The following is a 24,126-nucleotide window of genomic DNA, read 5'->3' as shown; positions in this document are numbered from 1 at the left end:
ACCAAAAGGGAAGGAGCTGATTTACGGCTCCTTTCAGTGCGAGGAAGCAGAGTGGAAAACGAGAAATATTTTTCTGGGTGGAAAAATAAAAGGTTTTAAGGTGGGAGTTCCTCATTCCGGTGTGTGACTCACCTCCAAAGTTCCGCTTGGATTGAAGTGACATCAACCTCAGTCGAAGGAGGGGGAGAAAAAGGAGGCTTGGACTTTGTGTTTTTGAGTTCAGAAAGAAGAGAAAAAGATGAAGCAGGGGATCCAGGCTTCAACACAATCACATTTCAACCAGCCTTGCTTTAGGGATGCTCCTTTTCTTTTAGGGGATGCTCCTTTCCTTTAGGGGACGCTCCTTCCTTTAGGGACGCATCCTTTCCTATAGGGGACGCAACCCACTCCTATAGGGGACGCAACCCACTCCTATAGGGGACGCTTCTTCCTAATTAGGGGACGCCCCTTTCCTATAGGGGGATGCCTCCTTTTCCTTTAGGGACGCTCCTTTCCCTTTAGGGGGACGCTCTTTCCTTTAGGGGATGCTCCTTTTCCCTTTCCTTTAGGGGACGCTCCTTTCCTTTAGGGGACGCTCCTTTCCTTTAGGGGACGCTCCTTTCCTTTAGGGGATGCTCCTTTCCTTTAGGGGATGCTCTTCGGGTGCTGCTCTTTAGGAAGCATTTGGTTACGTTTTCCAATAGAAACACAGAAGTGATGGATGGATTTGGAATTTAATAGCTTTCTTCTCTTTCTCCTCTGCTTTCAAGGGTGGTTTCTCACCTTCCTCTTCCACTTGTCCCAACCAGAATGCAAAGGGAAAAGAGCAGCAGAACTTTGTCTCCACGCTGCCCAGGTTCAGAATTGGCCGGATCCCGCTGTCCCATAAGAGTTAATCCAGCAGTTTAGAGGTTAATGTGTTGATAAAGAAATAATGGAGCAGCTCCAGCTTTGAAGGAGACCGGACCAGGGTCCAAAGCACCTCAACCCTGATGAGAAATGGCTTCGCTGTCGCCGTGTTGACATTTCAATGCGGTGTCCGCTCCCATACAGCCCTTAATAAAGCTGCCTGGGCTTCAGCAATGGCGCTGCTCAGGATCAATGCATTAAAAATGACTCAAAAAGATGTTTTTTCTTCCTGTAGAGCTTTAAATTCCCTTTGAAGCAAAACTACCATCATCCCCTTTTCCTCCTGACTTGGAAAATTGGGTGTTTTAGTTTCGTATTTCAAATACATCATTGAGTAAATAGGAAATGCTTTCAGTACATGGATGTTCTCATCTGCTCCATCTCATATCCTACTTGTGATGAAGAGAATCGTGATGATTTGGGCTGTGTTGGATGCAGGGATAGAACCACTTCAATCTGTTCCCCCTCACCCCAATGCAGTTAAACTGGAGCACACAAAGTGACGGCTGCCAACCCTGCTTGGCTTCACGCCGGGCTGGAACGCGGATCCATCCGACCTGAGGTTGGATATGGCAATGGGAATGAGTCCGAGCCAAGATCCTGCTCCACACCCCTTCTCCTTTCAGGTACAACAACTTACAGCCTCGGTGGAAGCTCAGGTTGGATGTTAGGATCTACTTCTCTTCACAAAGAGCAGTTGGATGCAGCGGGGTTGAAAAACAGCAGCTTGCAAATAGAAAGCAACACAATAGAGGAGAGCTGCTGTCCCACTTGTATTGACCCACAGCTCTTCATCCGCTCCTGGTCAAACATCCTCACAACATTATTGTTTATTTCCATCCATTACAGCCCCAAAATCACCTCCCTGGGGGGCTCGGTGTCCCCCCACCCTCCCCATAGACAGATCTCCATTGCAATCCAATGGCTCAGAGTTGGAGGAGCTCTGACGTTCGCAGTCTGAAGACTCCCCCTGCTGTTCTAAGTGATCTTTAAGGACCCTTCCAACCCATCCCATAGCTCTGTAATCTTTAAGGACCTTTCCAACTCATCCCATGGCTCTGTGATCTTTAAGGACCCTTCCAACCCATCCCGTATCTCTGTGATCTTTAAGGACCCTTCCAACCCAACCCAATGTTCTCCCCCAATGGACAAGCTGGGAACTCCACGCTTAGGGGAACGTCAATGGAGTCAGTTCAGCTCTAATAGCAGCATCCATCAGCAGTGGGGGAAGCCAAGATTTGGCTTTCAGTCTTGTTTTGCTGGCTGTTTTTTATCATGATAGAGAAAAACGTTGTCCTTAGTGAGGAAACTGTAGAAAAAATAAGAGCTGGTTTTTGCTTCGTACCCAAACAACCCATAAAGGGGGAGCAGCGACCCGACCCAGCACCATGATGAGAATAAAAGGAGTTTTCCTTCAGTCCTGAGGATGAGTTTTAATCCCGGGGGGTCCCCTATAAAGAAAAAAAAACACAAATTAAAGAATTACAGATAAAAATGAATGGGAGAAATACTCAGCAGCTCAATTCCCTACTCCCACTTTGATTCCTGATCCTAAATGGATGGCGATATCCTACAACAGGTGGGGTTGGAAGGGTCCTTAAAGATCACAGAGCTATGGGATGGGTTGGAAGGGTCCTTAAAGATCATAGAGCCATGGGATGGGTTGGAAGGGTCCTTAAAGATCATAGAGCCATGGGATGGGTTGGAAGGGTCCTTAAAGATCACAGAGCCATGGGATGGGTTGGAAGGGTCCTTAAAGATCACAGAGCCATGGGATGAGTTGGAAGGGTCCTTAAAGATCACAGAGCCATGGGATGGGTTGGGTTGGAAGGGTCCTTGAAGATCACAGGGCTATGGGATGGGTTGGAAGGGTCCTTAAAGATCACAGAGCCATAGGATGGGTTGGGTTGGAAGGGTCCTTAAAGATCACAGAACCATAGGATGGGATGGGTTGGAAGGGTCCTTAAAGATCACAGAGCCATGGGATGGGTTGGAAGGGTCCTTAAAGATCACAGAGCTATGGGATGGGTTGGAAGGGTCCTTAAAGATCATAGAGCCATAGGATGGGTTGGAAGGGTCCTTAAAGATCACAGTGGAACGGTCCTTAAAGATCACAGAGCCATAGGATGGGTTGGAAGGGTCCTTAAAGATCACAGAGCCATAGGATGGGTTGGAAGGGTCCTTAAAGATCACAGAACCATGGGTTGGGTTGGAAGGGTCCTTAAAGATCACAGAGCCATGGGATGGGTTGGAAGGGTCCTTAAAGATCACAGAGCTATGGGATGGGGTGGAAGAGTCCTTAAAGATCACAGAATGCAATGAGTTGGGTTGGAAGGGTCCTTAAAGATCACAGAGCCATGGGATGGGTTGTAAGGGTCCTTAAAGATCACAGAGCTATGGGATGGGGTGGAAGGGTCCTTAAAGATCACAGAATGCAATGAGTTGGGTTGGAAGGGTCCTTAAAGATCACAGAGCCATGGGATGGGTTGGGATCACTGTTTTAGGACCCCCCTCCCATTTATAAACCACCTCTTCACTTACAAACCCCCTCCCCAATTAAACCACCATCTCTCCACGTATTCAGGGCCGGATCCTTGCATTGCTCACCTCACGCCGGGAGCTTCACCCTGTCTGCACAGCTCAGGAAGGCGTTGACGTGTTCGCTGCAGTTCAGCACCGAAGCCTGGTTCTCCTTCAGGCACTGCTCGAAGGCGCTGAAGGGCTCAGCACAGTCCTCCTTGATCCGCTGCACTATGGGGCTGTGGGGCAGCACAGGGCCCTAAGCACCCCAACCCCATAGCCAGAACCCTTAAGGACCCATTTCCCTTCACCTTAGAGCCCCATTTCCCCCCCTCAGAGCCCTATTTCTCCTCCTTAGAAACTTGTTTTCCCCAACCCAGCCCCATTTCCCCATCTCAGAGCTCCAAAAAGTCCCATTCCAAACCTTCCAAACTCTGAAAGCCCCATCTCTCCCTGCTTAGAAACCCACTGCCCTCCCTCAGAGCCCCACAGGCCCCATTTCTCCACCCCACAAACCCCATTTCCTCCCCTAAAAAACTCAAAGGCCCCATTTCTCTCCTCAGAGACCCAAAAGCCCCATTTCCCTCTCACAGAGCCCCAGAGACTCCATTTTCTCCCCCCTACAGAGCCCTATAAGACCCATTTCCGTCCTTCTAGCTCCATTTTACCCCCCTCAGACCCCTGAAGCCCCCAGTCCGCACCCTCAGAGCCCTGGAAGCCCTCCCCCCCCCCAACTCAGAGCCCTGTTTTCACCTATGGAGCCCCAGTCTCCCCCATAGAGCCCCATTTTCCCCCCAAGGAGCCCCGAAAGCCTCATTTATTTCCCTCTCTGAACCCCACGGGTCCCATTACCCCTTCAGAGCCCCAAAGGCCCCACCTTGCCCCCCCCAACCGACTGTATCCCCTCCTCCCAGACCCACTTCACCCCCACCCCAGGACCCCACTTTGACCCCCCCCCCACCCCACCCCCCTCCCAGGCCCCATTTCACATCACCCCATGACCCCACATTACTCAAACCCACCCCAGCCCCACTTTTACCTCCCCAGCTCCCCAGGCCCCACTTCACCCTCCTGGCCCCACTTTTTATCCCCCTCCAGACCCCACATTTTACCAGCCCCAAACCCCACTTTAACCTCCCCCATCCCCACTTCCCGTCCCCCCCTGGCCCCACTTTAATCCCACCCCCTAGGCCCCACTTGTCTGCCCCCTCAAGGCCCCAATTATTCCCCTCCCAGACCCAATTGTCACCCCCCTTACAAGGCCCCAGTTTAACCCCCCTCAGGCCCCACTTCCCCCCCCCTTCCCAGGCCCCATATTACCCCACTTTTAACCCCCCAGCCCCACATTGCGCCCACTGTAACCCCCCCAGGCCCCTCTTTTACCCCTCCAGGCCCCACTTTAACCCCCAATCCCCACATTAACCCCCCTCAGAGCCCCACTTCAACCCCCCCAAGACCCTCAGGCCCCACTTTAATCCCCCCTCAGTCCCCAACTTAATTTTACCCCCGCCCCCACTTTAATCCCCCCACCTCAGTCCCCACTTTATACCCCCCCCCCCCCACTCTTCAGCGCCCCTCTTTACCCCCTCGAGGCCCCACTTCAACCCCCTCAGAACCCCTCAGGCCCCACATTTTACCCCCTCCCCTCCCCTCCCAGGCCCCACTTTAACCCCCCCCCACCCTAGAGCCCCACTTCAACCTCCCCAGGACCCCACAGACCCCACATTAGCCGCCCCCCAACCCAGGCCCCACTTTCACCCCTCTCACGGCCCCAAAATTACCCCCCATTCCCCCCCATACCCCCCCAGCCCCCATTCCCCCCCATCACTCACTGTGTGTTCGCACACCGCACCATGTTGACCCTCAGCCCGTCACAATCCTTCTGCCACGTCTCGGGGCTGTTGGCCACACACCGGCCGTACAGCTCCATCTCGGTACGGCAATACCGGGCCGTGACCTCCAGGGCCGCCTGCCTGAGAGACGACACCGAATCAACACGAACCGAACCGAACTAGGCCTCAACCGAACCGAACTAGGCCCGAAACCGAACTAGGCCCGAAACCGAAACGAACTAGGCCCGAAACCGAACTAGGCCCCAACCGAACCGAACTAGGCCCGAAACCGAACTAGGCCCGAAACCGAACTAGGCCCGAAACCGAACCGAACTAGGCCCGAAACGAACTAGGCCCGAAACCGAACTAGGCCCGAAACGAACTAGGCCCGAAACCGAACTAGGCCCGAAACCGAACTAGGCCCGAAACCGAACTAGGCCCGAAACCGAACTAGGCCCGAAACCGAACTAGGCCCGAACCGAACCGAACTAGGCCCGAACCGAACCGAACTAGGCCCGAACCGAACCGAACTAGGCCCGAAACCGAACTAGGCCCGAAACCGAACTAGGCCCCAACCGAACCTAACTAGGCCCGAAACCGAACTAGGCCCGAAACCGAACTAGGCCCGAAACGAACTAGGCCCGAAACCGAACTAGGCCCGACCCGCTTCCCCCCTACTTACATCCCTCTTCCGGAAGCGGAAGTGCGGCTCCTTCCTACAGGAAGCGGAAGTGCGGCTCCTCTTACCGGATGCGGAAGTGTGGCTCCTTCCTACCGGAAGCGGAAGTAAGCCGCCTGCAGGCGGTCCTTGACAAGATGGCGGCGGCCGGCCCGGCTCCGGGCCTAACGGACGAGCTGGTCTCGTCGGTGACTCTTTACCGCCGTAGGCCTCGGCTCCTTCACGGCACCGTGTTGCCCTTCGTAGCCGGGCTCTACCCGGCCTGGTTGTGGCTTTGGGGGCCGAAGGTGTGGGCGGCTGTGAAGGAGGAGGAGGATGGAGGACAAGGCCCCGGCCCGGCTCCGCCCGAGGCCGCGTTGTTGGCGTTGGCCGCCATTGGGGTCGTGCATCTGCTGACCGCGCTGTCGGGGCTGTGGTCGGTGCACGCGCACTGCGCGCTCACGTGCGTCAGGTGGGTCGGGGGGGGATGGGGAGGGGGAAAAAGTGGGGAATGGGAATGGCCTTATCCAACCTATAATGTATCGTGCCCTAAATGAGCTTTAAGACCTTCCACCCAACTGTGCTTTGTACTGTTTTAGGAATATAAGACCTTCCAACTCAACTGTCTGTATTTGTGTGTGTTTAGATCTTTTAAGACCTTTCAAACTATTCGTACACCCAAATTTGAGCTTTAAGACCCTTCCAACCGTACAGCCCCAAATGGGCTTTAAGGACCTTTCCAACCCAACTGCATTCATTGTGTGGTATAGGGATCTTTAAGGACCTTTCCAGTCTATTCCGTGCCCCAAATGAGCTTAAGACCTTCAACCCACACTTGCTGTAATTCTGTGGTTTGAGGATCTTTAGACCTTCAAACCCTTTCTGTGCACCCACATTGATCTTTAAGACCCTTCCAAATCCCAACTGCCCTTATACGTTTTTTTGGATCTTTAAGGACCTTTCACCTTCTGTGCCTAAATAACCTTCAAGAACCTTCCAACCCAGTTCTGTGCCCCACATAGGTCTTAAGGACCTTTCCAACCCAACGTGCCTGTTGTGTGGTTTAGGGATCTTTAGGACCTTCCAACCCATTCTGTCCCCAAATACCTAATTAAGACCTATCAACCCAACTTTGTGCTTATTGTATGGTTTAGTAATCTTTAAGACCCTCTATATACCCAATTGTGTTGTGAGTCTTTGGTTTGAGGGTCTTTAAGGACCCTTCCAACCCAACTGCATTTATTGTGTGGTTTAGGGATCTTTAAGGACCTTTCCAAACCCAACTGTGCTGTGATTGAGTAGTTTAGGATCTTTAAGGACCCTTCCAAACCCATTCTGTGTCCCACATGATCTTTAAGGACCCATCCAACCCACTCTGTGCCCCAAAGAAGCCTTAAGACCCTCATTCCATGTCCAAATGAGGCCTTAAACCTTTCAACCCTATTTCTGGCCCAAAGACCTCATGACCCTTCCAACCCAACTAAAACTTTGTTAGTGTCATTTAATCTTTAAGGACCCTCCAACCTATTCGCTGCCCCACATGTCTTATAAGGACCCTTCCAACCCAACTGCATTTATTTGTTTCAGATCTCTTAAGACCCTTCCACCCATTCTTGTCCCAAATGAGCTTATAAACCTTTACCACCAACTTGCTGTGATTGTATGGTTTTATGATCTTATGGACCTTCCAACCAAAATGTGTTTGAGTCTTAGTTGGGTTCTTTTAATGACCCTTCACCCAACTATGTTATGCTGTGTTTAGATCTTTAAGACCCTTCCAACCCAACTGTGCTGTGATATGTGGTTAGGGATCTTTAATACCTTTCAAACCCATTTCTGTCCCCAATATTAGCCTAAGGACCCTCATTCCATGTCCAATAGCCTTAATACCTTTCCAACCCATTCTGTGCCCAAAGACCTTCATGGACCCCTTCCAACCCAACTACACTGTGATTGTGTAGTTTAGGGATCTTTAAGGACCCTTCCAACCCAACTGTGCTGTGATTGAGTAGTTTAGGGATCTTTAAGGACTTTCAAACCTTATTCTGTGCCCAAAGCAAGCTTTTAAGGAACCCTCCATTCCATGTCCCCAAATGAACAGCTTAAGACCTTTCCAAACACCTCACGTTTCCGTGCCCCAAATGGATTAAGACCTTCCAACCCAACTACATTGTGTTGTGTGTTTTAGGGACTGTAAGGACCCTTCCACCCTCTTGCCCCAAAGACCTTCAAGGACCTTCCAACCTATTCCGTGCCCCACATGTCTTAAGACCCTTCCATACTCAACTTTTTGAGTCTTGGTTTGGATCTTAAGGACCCTTCCAACACCCAGTCTCGTGCCGCAGAACCTTTCAAGGGACCCTTCCAACACCAACTGTGTTTGGTCCTCGTCAGTCTAGATCTTTAAGACCTTTCAACCTATTCCGTGCCAATGGACTTAATGACCCTTCCACCCAACTGTCTGTTATTGGGTATGGTATTATGGATCTTTAAGACCTTCCCACCCTTTCGGTGCCCCACATATCTTAAGGACCTTTCCAGCCTTACATGCCCCAAAACGATCCTTAAGGCCCTTCCACCCAACTGTTATGCTGCCCTCCACATGATCTATAAACCCTTCCAACCAACTACCTGTGATCTGTTGTGGTTTAGAGATCTTAAGACCTGTCCAAATCTATTCCGGCTGCCCCAAATGGGATTAAGACCCTTCCAACCAACTGCAATTTATTGGTCGTTTATGGATCTTAAGAGACCTTTCCATCCCAACTGTGCTTGTGATTGAGTAGTTTAGGTGATCTTTAAGACACTGTATTCCAACCCATTCTGGTCCCACATGATCTTAAGACCCTTTCCAACCACTCTGCTTCCCAAAGAAGCTTAAGACCCTCTTCCAACTTGTTCCCCAAATGAGCCTAAAAGACCTTTATAAACCCATCTTGTGCCCAAAGACCTTCATCGACCCTTCAACCCAAAACAATACACTGTGATTTGTATTTAGGATTCTTTAAGGAATCACACCTAATCAACTCAAACTGTGCAATGCTGATTGTGTGATTTAGGAAAAAATCTTTAAGGACCCTTCCCAACCCATTCTGTGCCAAAGAAGCCTTAAGGACCCTCATTCCATGTCCCAAATGAGCCTTAAGGACCTTTTCCAACCCATTCGTGCCCCAAATGGGACTTAAGACCTTCCAACCCAACGGTACATTGTGGTTGGTTTTGTAGTTCTAATGGATCTATTAGACCCTTCCAACCACATTCTATGCCAAAGACCATTCAGGACCCTTCCCAGACCTAATTCCGTGCCCCACAAGTCTTTAAGACCCTTCCACCCAACTGCATGTTATTGTATTTTAGGGATCTTTTAAGACTTTCCAACTATTCGTGCCCCCACAAGAAGCCTAGGTACCTTCAAACCCATTCCTGTTCCAAAATTCCTTATGACCCTTCCCAACCAACTCGTTTTGGTCTGTAGTCTAGATCTTTAAGACCTTAATCACCTATTCCATGCCCCAAAGGGACTTAAGACCCTCCAACACCAACCTGCTGCTGTTATTGTATAGTTTATGGATCTAATTAAAGACCTTTCAACCCTTCTGCTAGCCCCACAAAGTCTTTAAGGACCCTTCCAACCAACTATCTTGATACTGTGGTTTGAGGATCATTATAAGGACCTTATCCAACCCATTCTTGTGCCTAAATAACCTTCAAGACACCTTCCAACCCAGTCTGATTCCCACATCATGTCTTAAGGACCATTTCAACCCAACTGCAGTGATCTGTGTGGTTTAGAATCTTTAAGGACCCCTTCCAACCCTTCTGTGTCCTAATGACTTAAGGACCTCTTCCAACCAATTTGTTCGCTGAGTCTTGGTTTTGAGGATCTTAAGGACCTTCCAACCCAACTGCACCTTTCATCTGTTAGTTTAACCGGATCTAAAAGACCTTTCCAACCAACTGTGCTGTGATTGAGTAGTTTAGGGATCTTTAAGGGACCCTTCCAACCCATTCTGTGCCCCAAAGAAGCCTTAAGGACCCTCATTCCATGTCCCAAATGAGCCTTAAGACCTTTCCAACCCATTCTGTGCCCAAAGACCTCATGACCCTTCCAACCCAACTACAACTGGATTAGTGTAATTTAGGATCTTAAGGACCTTTCAAACCCAACTGTCTGTGATTGAGTAGTTTTAGATCTTAAGACCCTTCACCATCGTGTCCCAAAAGCTTTAAGGACCCTCATTCATGTCCCAAATGAGCCTTAAGGACCTTTCCAACCCTATTCCTTTGCCCCAAATATCTATTAAGGACCCTTCACAACCCATCGTCTGTGATTCTAAGTTTAGGGATCTTTGGACCTTTCCAACCCAACTGTGCTGGATTCTGTAGTTTAGGATCTTTAAGACCTTTTCCAACCCACTCACTGTATTGTGTGGCGTTAGGATCTTTAAAGAACCCTTCCAACCTTATTCATGCCCAAATACCTTTAAGTACCTTCCAAACCCAACTGTGGATTTGATTATTGTTTGGGGCATCTTTAGGACCATTCACCCAGTTCTATGCCAAGACTTCAAGGACCCTTCCAACCTATTCCGTGCCCCACATGGTCTTTAAGGACCCTTCCAACCCAACTGCATGTGATTGTGTAGTTTAGGGATCTTTAAGGACCTTCCACCATTCTATTGCCAAAGACCTTCAAGGACCTTCACTTATTCTAAGGCTACCACAATGTCATTTTAGACCCTTCCAACCAACTATGCATGTGATTGTGTATTTTAGAATTCTTTAAGTAACCTTTCCAACCTATTCTGTGCCCCAAAGAAGCCTTAAGGACCTTTCAAACTCATTCCTTGTCCCAAATGATCCTTAAGGACCCTTCCAACCCAACTCTTGTGATTTGTCCTATGTTTTATGATCTTTAAGGACCTTTTCCAACCTATTCAATGTCCCCAAATATCTTTAGGACCTCTCCAACCCTTCCGTCCCCACATGGTCTCTTAAGGACCCTTCCAACTTCCAACTCGTTATGACTGTGGTTTAGGATCTTTAAGCGACCCGTCCAACCCATTCCATCCCCACATGATTTTAATACCCTCCCAACCCACGTGTTCCGATTGTGTGGTTAGGTCTTTTAAGGACTTTTCCAACCAATTCTGTGCCCAAATGACCTTAAGTACCCTTCAACCAACTTGCTTGATATGTTGTTGGGGATCTTTAAGGACCCTTCCAACCCATTCTGTGCCCAAATACCTTCAAGGACCCTTCCAAACCATTCCGTGCCCCACATGGTCTTTAAGACCTTCCACCCAACTGCATTTTGATTTTGTGATTTGAGGGTCTTTAAGGACCTTCAACCCCCAGTCTTGTGACCCAAGATACCTTCAAGGACCTTCAATCCAAAAATGTGTGTGGTTCTGTAGTCTAGGGATCTTTAAGGACCTTTCCAACCTATTCCGTGCCCCCAAATGGGACTTAAGGACCCTTCCAACCCAACTGTGCTGTGATTGTATGGTTTATGGATCTTTAAGGACCCTTCCAACCCTTTCTGTGCCCCACAAGGTCTTTAAGGACCCTTCCAACCCAACTGTGCTTTGATACTGTGGTTTGGGGATCTTTAAGGACCTTTCCAACCCATTCTGTGCCTAAATACCCTTCAAGGACCCCTTCCAACCCAGTCTGTGCCCCACATGGTCTTTAAGGACCTTTCCAACCTTGCTGCGCTGGTATTGGTGTTTAGTATTTAAGGACTTTCCAACCCTATTACTTGCCCCAAAGGTCTTTAGGGAACCCTTCCAGGCCCAACTGTGCAGGTGATTAATGTAGTTTCAGGGATCTTAAGACCTTTCCAACCTATTCGGGCCTCCAAATGGAACTTAAGACTCTTCAACCACGTCTCGTGATTGTATGGTTTATGGATCTTTAAGGACCTTTCCAACCCTTTCTGTGCCCCACATGATCTTTAAGGACCTTTCCAACCCGTTACATGCCCCAAATGATCCTTAAGGACCCTTCCAACCCAACTGTGTTGTGCCCCACATGATCTTTAAGGACCCTTCCAACCCAACTGCGCTGTGATTGTGTGGTTTAGGGATCTTTAAGGACCCTTCCAACCCATTCTGTGCCCCAGATACCTTCAAGGACCCTTCCAACCCAACTGTGTTGTGATTCTGTAGTTTAGGGATCTTTAAGGACCTTTCCAACCCAACTGTGCTGTGATTCTATGGTTTGAGGGTCTTTAAGGACCCTTCCAACCCAACTATGACCTGCTTTGTGATGTACCTGTGCTGTGTTTCAGGAACCCAGCCCTAAGAAAGCCACGCTGGCTAAAGTCGTTCCAACCCCCAACAACGGATCCGTTGAGCTGGTGCCGCTCCACAGAGACCAGGTGAGTCGAGAGGTGCAGAGCTGCCCTTCCTCTGCTCTTGGTTTTACTGCTTTGGGATGTATCAGCTTATGGGGACGTCATGTCAAACACCACTGCTGTGTCTCCTATCTGTACTGCAGGCAGAATCCCATAGCAGCAAAGAGATATGAAGGGTTGGGGTTTCTGTTCTTTCTACTGCGTGTTCACTCGTTGTTTCTGTTCCCTTTCTATAGGACGAGGATGGTCAGGAGGCTCTTTCCTTTGAGTTCCAGAAAATCAAATATTCCTATGAGATAAATGGCAAGAAACAGTTTCTTCCCGTTGCTTTCCCTGTGGAACATCCTCTGTGTTACTACCAGAACGCCCGGGGCTATCAGGAAGACAAAGATATCCGAGCAGCTGAGAAGAAATATGGCACAAATAAGTAAGTTTTCCATGCATGAGAATGATCCCAAAGCATTTCAGAATGAGAAGATGAGAAATGATCCCAAAGCATCGAGCTGTGCTTTCAAATGGTTCCTCACTGCCATTGCTTGGCAGCTGTTGGGTCTTAAGGATGGAGAACAGGAGATAGAAAGTAATTAAGTGAGGGAAATAAAGGGAAGAAAGAGGTGGGTGGTGTCTGGGTGTTGTGATGCAAGTGGCTCCTGGTTGGGTTTTTTTTTGTGTTAGCACAGAAGTTTTAAATTAATGAGGATTTAATGAGTATTAATTATTTTATCCCCAGGGCTGAGATGGTGGTGCCGGAATTCTTGGAGCTTTTTAAAGAAAGAGCTACGGCGCCGTTCTTCGTCTTCCAGGTAAAGCAAACAGATGGAAGGGAGCTGCAAATGTTCTGCCATAAAAAGAGAGGGTTCCTACAGGTTTAGATGGCAAAAATCACTTAAATCTAAAGCTTTTCTCACCCTGCAACAACAATTTATTTCATTGCTGTGGGAGCAGTTTCTCCCTATGGAGGTCCCGCGATCCGCTGTGGTTTTTCTCCTCTTAATGCAACAAAATGCGTATTCATTTAGGTGAAAAAGATGCCTGGAAATGGAGCGAGATGAGAGCAGTTTGTGTTCTCCCTGCAGGTGTTCTGTGTGGGTCTGTGGTGCTTGGATGAGTATTGGTACTACAGTGTCTTCACCCTCTCCATGTTGGTTGCATTCGAGGCTTCTCTGGTCCAGCAGCAGATGAGGAACATGTCGGAGATCCGAAAGATGGGCAACAAGCCATACATGATCCAGGTAATCCCAATTATAACGGGAAATAATCATGAGCACCCCAATTAAAAGGGAAATAATCACGAGCCCAGCGCCTTAGGAACAGCTTCTTGGCGATGCTGGAGGTTTGGATGTGGTTGTGAGCAGAATTTCTGCTCCTTTTTCTCATCCTTGTCCATTTCAGATGACGTTAACACAAGCAGGACCGTCAAAATGCCCTTTTTTATCTTTATTTTTATGTATTTTCTTTCAAACTCTTTTCCTGCAGGTCTATCGAAATCGGAAGTGGAGACCCATTTCCAGCGACGAGATCATCCCAGGGGATATCGTCTCCATTGGTAAAGCTCTGTGCGATCTACAGCTCATTTAAAACCTTCCGATAGTGAAGTTTCACTCAGGGAAATCACACAGAAGTGTAAAGAAACACCAAAATGCCCAAAAACTGACCCTGGTTGGGCGCTTCTGAGGGGTTCGGTTCATCGGCGTAATGGTTCTAAGGTTTGATCTCTTCTTGTTGACTTGAAGGAAGGGAAATCTGTAGGTAAAAGGGGTTTCTCCTCCACTTAGGATGAGGAAGAGTTTCCTCCCTGCTTATAATATCTCCCTTGGAAGGAAGGAGGGAGGGCTGTGTCTCATTAGTGCTTCCCTATTGAAGGTTCTCTTTCCCCACGGTGCATTTCCTATCTTAGAAGCGTCAGTGGGAACTAAATGACTTGAATTGGGAACTGTTCTGATCTCATTGAAGAACCTTCAGGGTTCTCATTCCTATCTTAGAAGTGTCAACGGGAACTAAAATGACTTGAACTGGGAGCTTTTCTGATCTCATTGAAGAACCTTCAGGGTTCTCAGCACTGCTCAGCCAAGGGACGGAGTTGGCAGCCCATGAGAGATTCATTGATTCCCTTTGGGAACCTTGTGTATTAGCTGAACCGAGGGAGAGCTGCTCCCTTCCAGGTATCCATGTGTTGCTTCTACCCCTCAGCTTCTGAGTTCTAATATCTTAATGACAGGCCGATCTCCCCATGAAAACCTCGTGCCGTGCGACGTGCTGCTCCTACGTGGAAGGTGCATCGTGGACGAGGCGATGCTGACAGGAGAGTCTGTGCCGCAGATGAAGGTCTGTGTGAAATCGTTCTCTGTTGTCCTGGTTGGAAAGTAGAAATATTGAAGGCTCTGCGGTCGCACACGTTGATCTCTGTGTGAATGCTGTGTGAGCAGCTTGGCCTGTTTGTTATCATCTCCCTGTCAGCGATGGATGATCTCTGTTAAATGAGAACAGGATTCCTGCTTGGTCTGGCTGCGTTTCCAGCCTTGGAGGCAGAACTACAAGAGAGTTGCCCTCCCACGCATTCCCCTGTCTGAATTCTTTTACTTGGGTAGAGGTGGGAGGAATAAGTGGAAAGCACTTCAAAACCTTTCCTAGTGCACCGGGGGGGGGGAGATGTAGAGATAGTAAGTAGTGATCTCAGAGCCTCCCTTATTGTACTCTGTGTGCCAAGGGGGAACTGCATCCCCCACACTGGAATGTCTGGCTCTAAACCCAGAGCCCGTTAATTCCTGAGTTCACCTCGGGCTGCTTTGAGCTGGAGTGAAGCTGAGAGCACCTCATGTGGGATATGAATAGACAGCCGTGCTCCACATTTACTTATCAATAACATTGAACCTGAGAGCTGAACGTTGTCCTGCAGGAGCCCGTGGAGGATCTCAGCCCAGAGCACGTCTTGGACATGCAGACAGATGCCAGACTGCACATTATATTTGGTGGAACCAAGGTAGTGCAGCACATCCCGCCCCAGAAAGCCAGCACGGGGCTGAAACGTACGTATCCATGTCAGTTCCCTCTGATTAAACGCTTGTGGGTTCATTTCATGGGGCTCAATGCAACATTTGGAAGCAGTTATTGAGTTGCTCTCATGCACCACAACATGAGGTTGCCGTTAGTTCCTCCTCAAGTTGATTTATCCCCTTGCAAGTGATGGGAGGGCAAAGCTTTGAGTGTTATTTCCCTATAATAAGTCCCACAAATGACATGCAGTAAGCTCACGGCCTTCATTCCTGCTCCCATTCCAGCTGTTGACAATGGATGCGTGGCGTACGCTCTGAGGACTGGCTTCAATACGTCTCAGGTAAGATGTGCATGTGCCTGCTCACCTCTATCAGCACCTTCATGGTGTTCATTCAGTGCTTTTAGGAGCAATAGAGGGGGATGGAAATGGGGGCATCACGGTGATGTGGGTGGGAGAGGAACAATGCATAAGGATCCTTAAAAGCAATGGCGAAGAGGGACTGAAGAATGGGTTTGTGTTTTGGTGGGGAGGGCTGAAGGCCGCTGGTTATTTGGAGGGTTACAAAGCTGGGACCAAAACAGCAGAGTGTGATATTAAAATTGGGCTTTGTACACATTTTTAACAAAGCGGTGCATGCTGCAGAGCTGGTTTCTTGCACTGAAGGCTGTTCTTCTCAGGGGAAATTGCTCCGTACAATCCTCTTTGGGGTGAAGAGGGTGACAGCCAATAACTTAGAGACCTTCATCTTCATCCTCTTCCTGCTGGTCTTTGCTATCGCTGCTGCGTCGTACGTCTGGATTGAAGGTGAGTTTCTTCCTTGCTTCTTCCAGCTCTGCACAGGACCTGGCCCAGAGCTGTGGGAAGGACAGTTGTAATTATTTCTGAGTGTGTATCTGGGTTGGGCTGCTCCAGTTTTCATGGTAGGGCCACACTTCATTCCGGTTGCTTTTCTTGCCCTCCCGCAGCTCCTGTTAGGTAGGTGTGCTTCTCTTAGTTCTGTGGGGCAGGAGATACAGGGTTTCTCTCGCCCCATAGGCACCAAAGATCCCAGCAGGAATCGCTACAAGCTCTTCCTCGAGTGTACATTAATCCTGACGTCTGTTGTTCCACCTGAACTTCCCATCGAGCTCTCTCTGGCCGTCAACACCTCCCTCATCGCTTTGGCCAAGCTCTGTAAGTACCAAACAGAAACAAAATACAGGCTGCTTCTGCTTCCAGAGGGTCTTTCCAAGCCCTCCCAGCTCTGATTTTGCCACTGATTCGTACATCTGGAACTGTGGGGATGTCGGTGGGTGTGAAATCGCTGTCAGCTCCTCCATTTCTGCAGGGTGGTGGTATCTGTTTGGAGCTGGTGGGTGGGAAGGGGGCTTGTTTAAACCCCAAAGGGCAGAACCAAGGGTGTGTGCTTTAAAGGGGGTCCATAAGAGCCGAACCAAAGTGCTTGACTTGAACGTATGGAGGAGGGAATTCATCATCTTCAGCTTTGCTGCCACATTGGTTTTAAACGCCATAGAAATTCAGAGCAGGGAGCTCATTGACTCCAAGTGCCGTGTTGATACCTTTTGCCTTGCATAGAAAAGCCTCTGAGCTCCTCCTGCTTTGCACCAGCCAACCTGTAACAGAATTCTCCCCCTTCTCCCTATGAGATGTGTATTGTACGGAGCCCTTCCGCATCCCTTTTGCGGGCAAAGTGGAGGTTTGCTGCTTTGACAAGACAGGAACGCTGACCAGCGACCACCTGGTGGTGAGAGGAGTGGCTGGGCTCAGGTGGGTGCAGGCGATGTAAGACTTCTTTGTCTTCCTCATTCATTTAGAATCATAGAACCACCGAGGTTGGAAAAGACCTAAAAGATCATCCAGTCCAACCAGTCACCTATTACCAATAGCTCCCACTAAACCATGAACTCAACACAACATCCAATTGTTCCTTGGGGTCAGTGACTCCACCACCTCCCTGCGCAGCCCATTCCATTGCCCGACTTCCCTGTCTGAGAATATAATAATATATATAATATAAATATAATATTTCCTAATATCCAGCCTGAATCTCCCCTGCTGCAGCTTGAAGCCATTCCCTCTATTCCTATCACTAATAGCACGAGAGAAGAGGCCGACCCCCAGCTCACCACAGTCTCCCTTGAGGAAGCAATAAGAGCAATAAGGTCTCCCCTGAGCCTCCTCTTTTCCAGGCTGAACATTCCCAGCTTCTGCAGTGCTTGGAGCAGGGCAATATCTCGGCCCTTTTATTTCATAGCTGTTTAAATGTGTTAATTCAAGCTCCTTTTATGGAGTGCTCTGCTCAAATCTGCAGTTGAAATGATGGGCATTGGCCAACAGATCCGAGCTTCCCACCTTGCCATAAGCAGCTCCGCTGTTTCCCATCATAAAATATGAATTTTAAGGGGAAAAATGGGCTGAGAAAAACCCCCGAAACCTGTTTTGGAGCATCGTAACGGGGTTGTTAACACGGGTGGTCTTCTTTTGTGCTGCAGGGATGGGAAGGAAGTGACGCCCGTCTCTGACATTCCTATAGAAACCCACCGAGCCATCGCGACGTGCCACTCGCTCGTGCAGCTGGATGACGGGACCTTGGTGGGGGATCCATTGGAGAAGGCGATGCTGACAGCGGTAGACTGGACCCTGACCAAAGGTAAAACCTTTATACGTTTGTTTGGGGATGGATGGATGGCAGGAACATGGATTTAGGGGACATTAAATAGCAAAAATCCATTCTCAAGGCTGTGGGTATTCCTATCCACTGGTTGCTGCCTTTAGTTCTGATAGCTCTCCATGCAACGGGGGTGGGATTCACTTTAGAGCATCGGAAACGTGACTGGGACCTGAAGGGGAGGGATTTTGCTTCTACTACCGAGAAACCTTTCAGGATTTCCTGATCTCTTTGTTTCCAGATGAGAAAGTTTTCCCCAGAAGTATTAAAACTCAGGGACTGAAAATTCACCAGCGCTTTCATTTTGCCAGTGCTCTCAAAAGAATGTCTGTCTTGGCGTCGTACGAGAAGATCGGTGCTGCTGATCTCTGTTACATTGCAGCTGTGAAAGGGGCCCCGGAGACGCTGCATAAAATGGTGAGCGCGGCTCTCCAGGACACCGAGGGCCTTCTATGGCACGTGGGTTCATGCCATAGAATGTTTGCCCTTGAATTCAGGACATAGAGAATTGGGTTTGTCCTGGAGGTTGGATTTGGGATGTAGAGAGTTTGTCTTGGAACTTGGATGTGGGGATTTTGTCCTAGAACCTGAATTGAGGACGTGGGGATTTTAACCTGGAACCTGGTTTTGGGACAGGGATTTTATACTGGAACTTGGTTTTGGGACAGGGATTTTATCCTAGAATCCAGAACTCGGATGTGGGGATTTTGATCTAGAACAGGATTCAGGACATGGAGATTTTTGTCCTGGAACCCAGAGGCAAGACAGAAGGAATCTTAGAACCCTGATACAGGACATGGGAATTTTACCCTAATAGCTGCATGTGGGACAGAAGGATTCTGTGTCTCCCCCTACCATATTTAATATGAAATACCGAAACATTCTACACCTTCAGGTTGATATTAATGTGACTTTTCCCCACACCTCCAGTTATCTCAGTGCCCAAGCAACTACCACGCTGTGCACACTGAAATCTCCCACGAGGGGGCACGAGTGCTGGCCCTGGGCTACAAGGAGCTGGGGCACCTCACTCACCAGCAGGTACGTTTTCTTTATCAGCGTTGGATTCAAAAAAGGAGCTTAAATCCTTCGGCCTCTTAAAGGAAAACAGATGGCATGAGTTTGGTTGTGGCAGAGTCAGGGGAGAGGGGGGGAATCTTTGGGTTTGTGGATGCCCAAAGCTCAAAGTTTTATCTTTATCGAGCAATAATTCTGCTTTCCTGTCTGTAAAGCAACAGCTCTTCCTTCATGGAAGCCCAGCGTTGAACTTCTTACCTCCAAACCCCCTGTTAGATGGGGACGAGTGTGCACAAGACATTTCAGGGCCATTTCTTGAGCTTTATCTCCAAGAGGTCTTCCCTATAGAGAAGCTGAGGATGAGCTGGGTTTGCCCTGTGCTTCTCAGAGCACAAATTGTCTTGCAAGCGATGCTTTCATTGCATAGAAGCACCCACCAGCAGCCAAGACAGCTGTGGTGAAGCATCAGGCGGCGCTCCAGTATTCACCAAATCAATGGCAGAATAACAAAATCAATGGGTTTTCCCCATTTGCTGTGGGCAGGTGCGAGAGATGAAACGTGAAGCTCTGGAGTGCGACCTTCGCTTTGCTGGCTTCATTGTGGTTTCCTGCCCTCTCAAAACAGACTCCAGATCCGTCATCAGGGAGATCCAGAACGCGTCGCACCACGTAAGCATCGCTGGCAAGCGGCATCCTGGCCTTGCTGATAGGAATAAAGCTCTAGGGATGTGAATTTTGATGCCTTTGGAATGAAGGCAAAAGGAAGGCAGGGAAGCAGCATGGATGTGGTGTTCTTTTGGGGATGGCATTTGCCGTGGCCTGGAGAAAAAGCCTTTCTTGAAGGTGCTGCATAGAGCTGCATCTCATAGGGAACATCTCCAGCATCCCAGCTGGTCTGAACTCTTCTCAGTGCTCCTCAGAACTGATGTTGAGCTCTTTGTGCTTTCCCTTCAGGTAGTGATGATAACAGGAGACAACCCTCTGACCGCCTGCCACGTGGCCAGGGAGCTGCACTTCCTCCAGAGGGAACACACACTCATTCTGCAGCCCCCTGCCAGCAAAGGTGACTGATTTACATGCAGATTGCATGCAGATTACATGCAGATTGCATGCAGATTACATGCAGATTGCATGCAGATTGCATGCAGCAGTGGCTTCAGCAGCCAAATCCCCCCTTTAGCACTGCAGCCCCATACTACAAGCATGTATGCTGATAATGAAAAGGGCTCGTTTGCTTTCCAGAGTCCCAGATAACCCTCTGCCCTTGTCCGCATTAGGATACAATGAGCTTCTCTTTACAGATTCCGCCTGGCAATGGCAATCCATCGACGGCACCATCGTGTTCCCCATTTTACCCACCTCCCTGCGGGAGCTGACGCAGCGCTATGACCTGTGTGTAACAGGGGAAGGTCTCTCTCACCTTCAGGCTCTGAACAGACAGCAGCTGCTGCGGCTCATACCGCACGTCCAAGTGTTTGCCAGGGTGGTGCCAAAGCAGAAGGTGAGAGATGTTGGTAATACCCACATTTGCTTTGCCAGTGGGGCTCATCTGGTGCGTGGAAACAGCAGCATCGCTCATAAAGCTGTTACCAGCCTATGAGCAAAACCTTGTGCCATCCAAGCCAGCTGGCAGCAAGAAAACAGCTCAGGATGTGTGCTATCATACTGAACACACTGGCTTATTTAGCTTCACGTTCCTAAGATTAAAACCCAGGGTGAACCTTTAGGAGTGTGGTTCAGAAGCCAACGAGTCGCCCAGCTCGGCTGCTCTGTCAGTTCTCACCCCGTGGTTCTTTATGGCAGGAGTTTGTGATCACTACTTTGAAGAGCCTGGGCTACGTCACGCTGATGTGCGGGGATGGGACCAACGACGTCGGAGCTCTGAAACACGCAGATGTGGGTGAGTGCACTGCAGGGTGCACCACTGAGTTTGGTGGAGGTTCCTACATATGAAACCGATGTTAATTTCTCTTCTTTTGGGGCTGGAATTGATCTGTCCAACATCATTTAGGGTCAGAAAGCGAGATTTAGGAAGGATCTTTGTGCTGGTGGAATACCCGCTGTGCACATATAAGCAACCAGTGGGAATTGGCTGCAAATATATCTTTATAGAAGAGAGATTCTTCCTACTTTTTCTCTTTGCAAAGCTTTTCTCCTTCAGCCAGCCACTCTGCAGTCACTCCACAACGAGCTGCACACGTAGATAGCCATCAGCATTCCCTTTTGGTGCAAGTGCTTTGCAAAGGGAGCACAGCATTCTATCATGTTTGGGTTATTTCAGGAGTAGCTTTGCTGGCCAACGCTCCCGAGAGGTTGCCTGAGAGGAAGAAGAGGCCTCGGGATGGTCCCACAGAGCTCAGACCCGCTGCAGTGACGCTGGGGAGCGCAACGGTGAAGCCCACGTCGCGTGGTGCCAAGCACAGGGTCATGTCCCAGCGAGAGGAGCAGCTGGCCATGCAAAGGGTCAGTAACGAGACATCCAAAATCCCACTAATTATCATCACTCTTTGGTCTTTCTTGGGTGTATTACTGGTTCATCCAGACCAGAGAAGCTTCTTGCATTACTAGAGCAAGAACAGGGACTTCTCTTTGCTTTGGAAGAAGGAAGGGCAGCACTGTGAAGCAACGTGCCTTTCTGTTCTGTCCTGCAGGAGCGCATCAGTCAGGTGCTGAAGGATTTGGAGGAGGACCGCGTGCCAGTGGTAAAGCTGGGCGACGCCAGCATTGCAGCCCCCTTCACCTCCAAGCTCTCCTCCATCCAGTGTAGTAAGTGCATTGGGGAGGAGCTGAGTGCATGGTGTGGATCAACACATGGCCCCATTCCTTGATCCTATGAAAGAATAAGCAGAGGTTGGGGGTGTGGGGTGGTGAGAAGTGCTCCCAAACTTAACAGTGGTGGGGTCTCCCGCATTGGGGGTGTGGGGGATGCTCAGTGCTGATCTGTGCTGCTTCAAAAGAGGCTCAAAGTCCCCAAAGCTCTTCAGTTCTGCTTCCAACCTCTTCCTCCTCAGTCTGCCACGTGATCAAACAAGGTCGCTGCACGCTGGTGACAACCCTCCAGATGTTCAAGATCCTCGCGCTGAACGCCCTGATTTTAGCCTACAGCCAGAGCGTCCTCTATTTGGAAGGGGTGAAGTTCAGTGACTTCCAGGCCACTCTGCAGGGGCTGCTGCTGGCTGGCTGCTTCCTTTTCATCTCCAGGTCGAAGGTACGGGGGAGAACAACGCGTTGGGTCAACACCCAATCCATGTTTCTCATCCAGACTACCACAAGATGGGCCCTATCCAAAACGAAGCTGTTTTAATTAACAAACCAACCCAAAACTTCACAGATAGGTCTGAACCTGTTTGCTTTTCTTACTCCCAGCCTTTGAAGACTCTGTCCAAGGAGCGCCCCCTGCCGAACATCTTCAACCTGTACACGGTGCTGACGGTGCTGCTGCAGTTCCTGGTGCATTTCCTCAGCCTGGTTTACCTGTACCACGGTGCACAGGTGCGCAGTGCTTCCAAGTAAGTGTCCCTTCCTCCAGCACAGGAGCAGCTCATCCTAGAGCCATTAAGGTTAGAAAAGCCAGTTACAAGGAAAAGAGAATAAATCTTAAGATTCAGCCCCGTGTCCCCATCTCGGCCCTTCTCAAAGGAGGAGAATGGAGAAAGCCATATATGTATATATATTTTCCACTTGATTTTTGATCTGTTTCCACTTGATTTTTGATCTGTGGTTGATCTATGGCCAAGAGTTCTCTACTTAAAGCAGGAGGGGTTGGACAAACAACCTCCAGCATTTCCTCCCATCCCCTTCAAGTTCTGCCATTCCCATCAGCTGTGCTTACAGCAGGGTGCTATTCACTGGCTGATTTAGTGTATAATACTGATCACTTGGGTTTGGGTTGGGTTTAGGTGAAAGCTTTGCTCTTGGTGATCCCATTGATGTCTCCAGCTCTGCTCTCTTTTAGACGGGAAGAGTTTGTGGATCTATACAAGGAGTTTGAGCCCAGCCTCGTCAACAGCACCGTGTACATCATGTCAATGGCGATGCAGATGGCCACGTTTGCTATCAACTACAAGGCAAGCCACGCTTCCATCACAATCCAGAGGAGCAATTGTGCCACTCAGACACACTCAAACACACTCAAACAAAGCACTGCTCTTTAATCACAACCAATGGGTTGCTCAGTGCTTAATTAAAGGGAGATTAAAGCTCCCTCTTTAGGCTCAAGTTGGATCAAGCTTTGTGCCCCAAACTGCTCCTTATCCCCTAACCTTGAATGTCAAAACTGCTCCTTATCCCCTAACCTTGAATGTTCCTCCCCGCTGCCATTTTAGGGCCATCCCTTCATGGAGAGCCTGCAGGAAAACAAACCTCTGCTGTGGAGCATCATCCTCTCAGGGTTGGCCATCGTGGGGCTGCTCACGGGTTCGTCTCCGGAGTTCAATGAACAGTTTGGGCTGGTGGAAATCCCTACCGAGGTGAGAGCGCGGTGCTTCGCTGTGCTGCCCCTAAAGCCAGTGCTCACAACATGAAGGCTCTCACAAGGCAGCAGGAAATAGCTTTAAGTAGAGCTTTAAGCAGCAGCTCAGTGCTCAGCAGCTCTATTAGGCTTTATGCAGTGAGGGGGGAAGGGGAGGATGGTTGCTCACCGTTGCCTTTGTTCCCCAGTTCAAGCTGGTCATCACGGAGGTGCTGCTGGCCGACTTCTTCCTGGCCTTGTTGGCCGACCGCATCCTTCAGTTCCTGCTGGGGAGAGCAAAACTCAAAGTGCCTTCGTGAACGTCAAGGACCCAGCTGGGGGGGCACCCCGTAATGAAATCACCCTGATGATTTGAGAGCGATTCTTGAGCTCTGGGAGAAGTTTCTTCCCATCTCGTGTGGAAAAATCACCTCCGTGCAATGACTTTTTTTGGTGTTCCCAGGACGTAGAACCTGCTGGTTGGTTTTTGTACTGCCCCGCTCCAGGAGACGTTTACAGTCTTTGGTAACGAAAAAGAAATCAAGCCCGATGTATTTTGAAAGGTGGCTGGGGTTTGTTTGTCATGTTTTTAAATGGGGAGCATCCATTAGATGAAAGAAAGGGAGGATTAGGCTCAAAAAGCAGCACCAGAAATGCTATAATCCAATAGGAGCCCGATGTTCAGGGTAGAGCTGTGGTGTTAAAGCACAAGAGGAGAAGCACAGCCATAAATACAGCCA

At 49.3% G+C, this 24,126-nt stretch overlaps 2 protein-coding genes across 4 annotated transcripts in view; one reads left to right on the top strand and one right to left on the bottom strand.

The window, feature by feature from the left end:
• The window catches only part of CHCHD5 (coiled-coil-helix-coiled-coil-helix domain containing 5), an 11,100-nt gene extending 5,073 nt beyond the window's left edge, over window positions 1-6,027 (bottom strand). The window contains exons 1-4 of one of the 3 annotated variants that reach the window (XM_015850454.2): window positions 5,923-6,027; window positions 5,241-5,381; window positions 3,496-3,647; window positions 1,573-2,339 (exon numbers count right to left, since the gene is read on the bottom strand). In XM_015850454.2, coding sequence (XP_015705940.1) covers window positions 3,497-3,647; window positions 5,241-5,381; window positions 5,923-5,924 — 294 coding nt within the window. In that variant the 5' untranslated portion in view covers window positions 5,925-6,027 and the 3' untranslated portion in view covers window positions 1,573-2,339; window position 3,496. Of the gene's footprint in view, window positions 1-1,572; window positions 2,340-3,125; window positions 3,148-3,495; window positions 3,648-5,240; window positions 5,382-5,922 lie in introns of those variants that run through there. The other 2 variants (XM_032441654.1, XM_032441653.1) reach the window with 2 other exon arrangements.
• A 3-nt stretch (window positions 6,028-6,030) lies between these two features.
• Window positions 6,031-23,948, top strand: ATP13A1 (ATPase 13A1). The gene is made up of 26 exons (XM_015850451.2): window positions 6,031-6,370; window positions 12,190-12,280; window positions 12,493-12,683; window positions 12,987-13,059; window positions 13,333-13,488; window positions 13,733-13,802; window positions 14,475-14,581; window positions 15,153-15,282; window positions 15,535-15,590; window positions 15,929-16,055; window positions 16,287-16,424; window positions 16,898-17,018; window positions 17,744-17,901; window positions 18,161-18,336; window positions 18,850-18,960; window positions 19,480-19,605; window positions 19,891-19,999; window positions 20,238-20,437; window positions 20,740-20,836; window positions 21,218-21,399; window positions 21,588-21,702; window positions 21,948-22,144; window positions 22,303-22,445; window positions 22,892-23,003; window positions 23,262-23,405; window positions 23,596-23,948. Exons 1-26 carry the CDS (start codon window positions 6,057-6,059, stop codon window positions 23,704-23,706), a joined length of 3,555 nt encoding a protein of 1,184 aa, XP_015705937.2. The 5' UTR covers window positions 6,031-6,056; the 3' UTR covers window positions 23,707-23,948.
• Window positions 23,949-24,126: the final 178 nt, after the last annotated feature.

This window comes from Coturnix japonica, unplaced genomic scaffold, assembly GCF_001577835.2.
Source record: "Coturnix japonica isolate 7356 unplaced genomic scaffold, Coturnix japonica 2.1 chrUnrandom461, whole genome shotgun sequence".
NCBI classification, from domain to species: Eukaryota; Metazoa; Chordata; class Aves; order Galliformes; family Phasianidae; genus Coturnix; species Coturnix japonica.
This window is presented reverse-complemented; position numbering and strand designations above follow the sequence as displayed.

What these genes read in the sequence shown, in the direction of transcription:
- ATP13A1 (XM_015850451.2), top strand. Translation starts at nt 6,057, where the DNA reads ATGGCGGCGGCCGGCCCGGCTCCGGGCCTAACGGACGAGCTGGTCTCG. An exon ending in CGCCGTTCTTCGTCTTCCAG is followed by an intron (nt 13,060 to 13,332) that starts GTAAAGCAAACA and finishes TTCTCCCTGCAG; the next exon opens with GTGTTCTGTGTGGGTCTGTG. An exon ending in TCCAGAACGCGTCGCACCAC is followed by an intron (nt 19,606 to 19,890) that starts GTAAGCATCGCT and finishes CTTTCCCTTCAG; the next exon opens with GTAGTGATGATAACAGGAGA.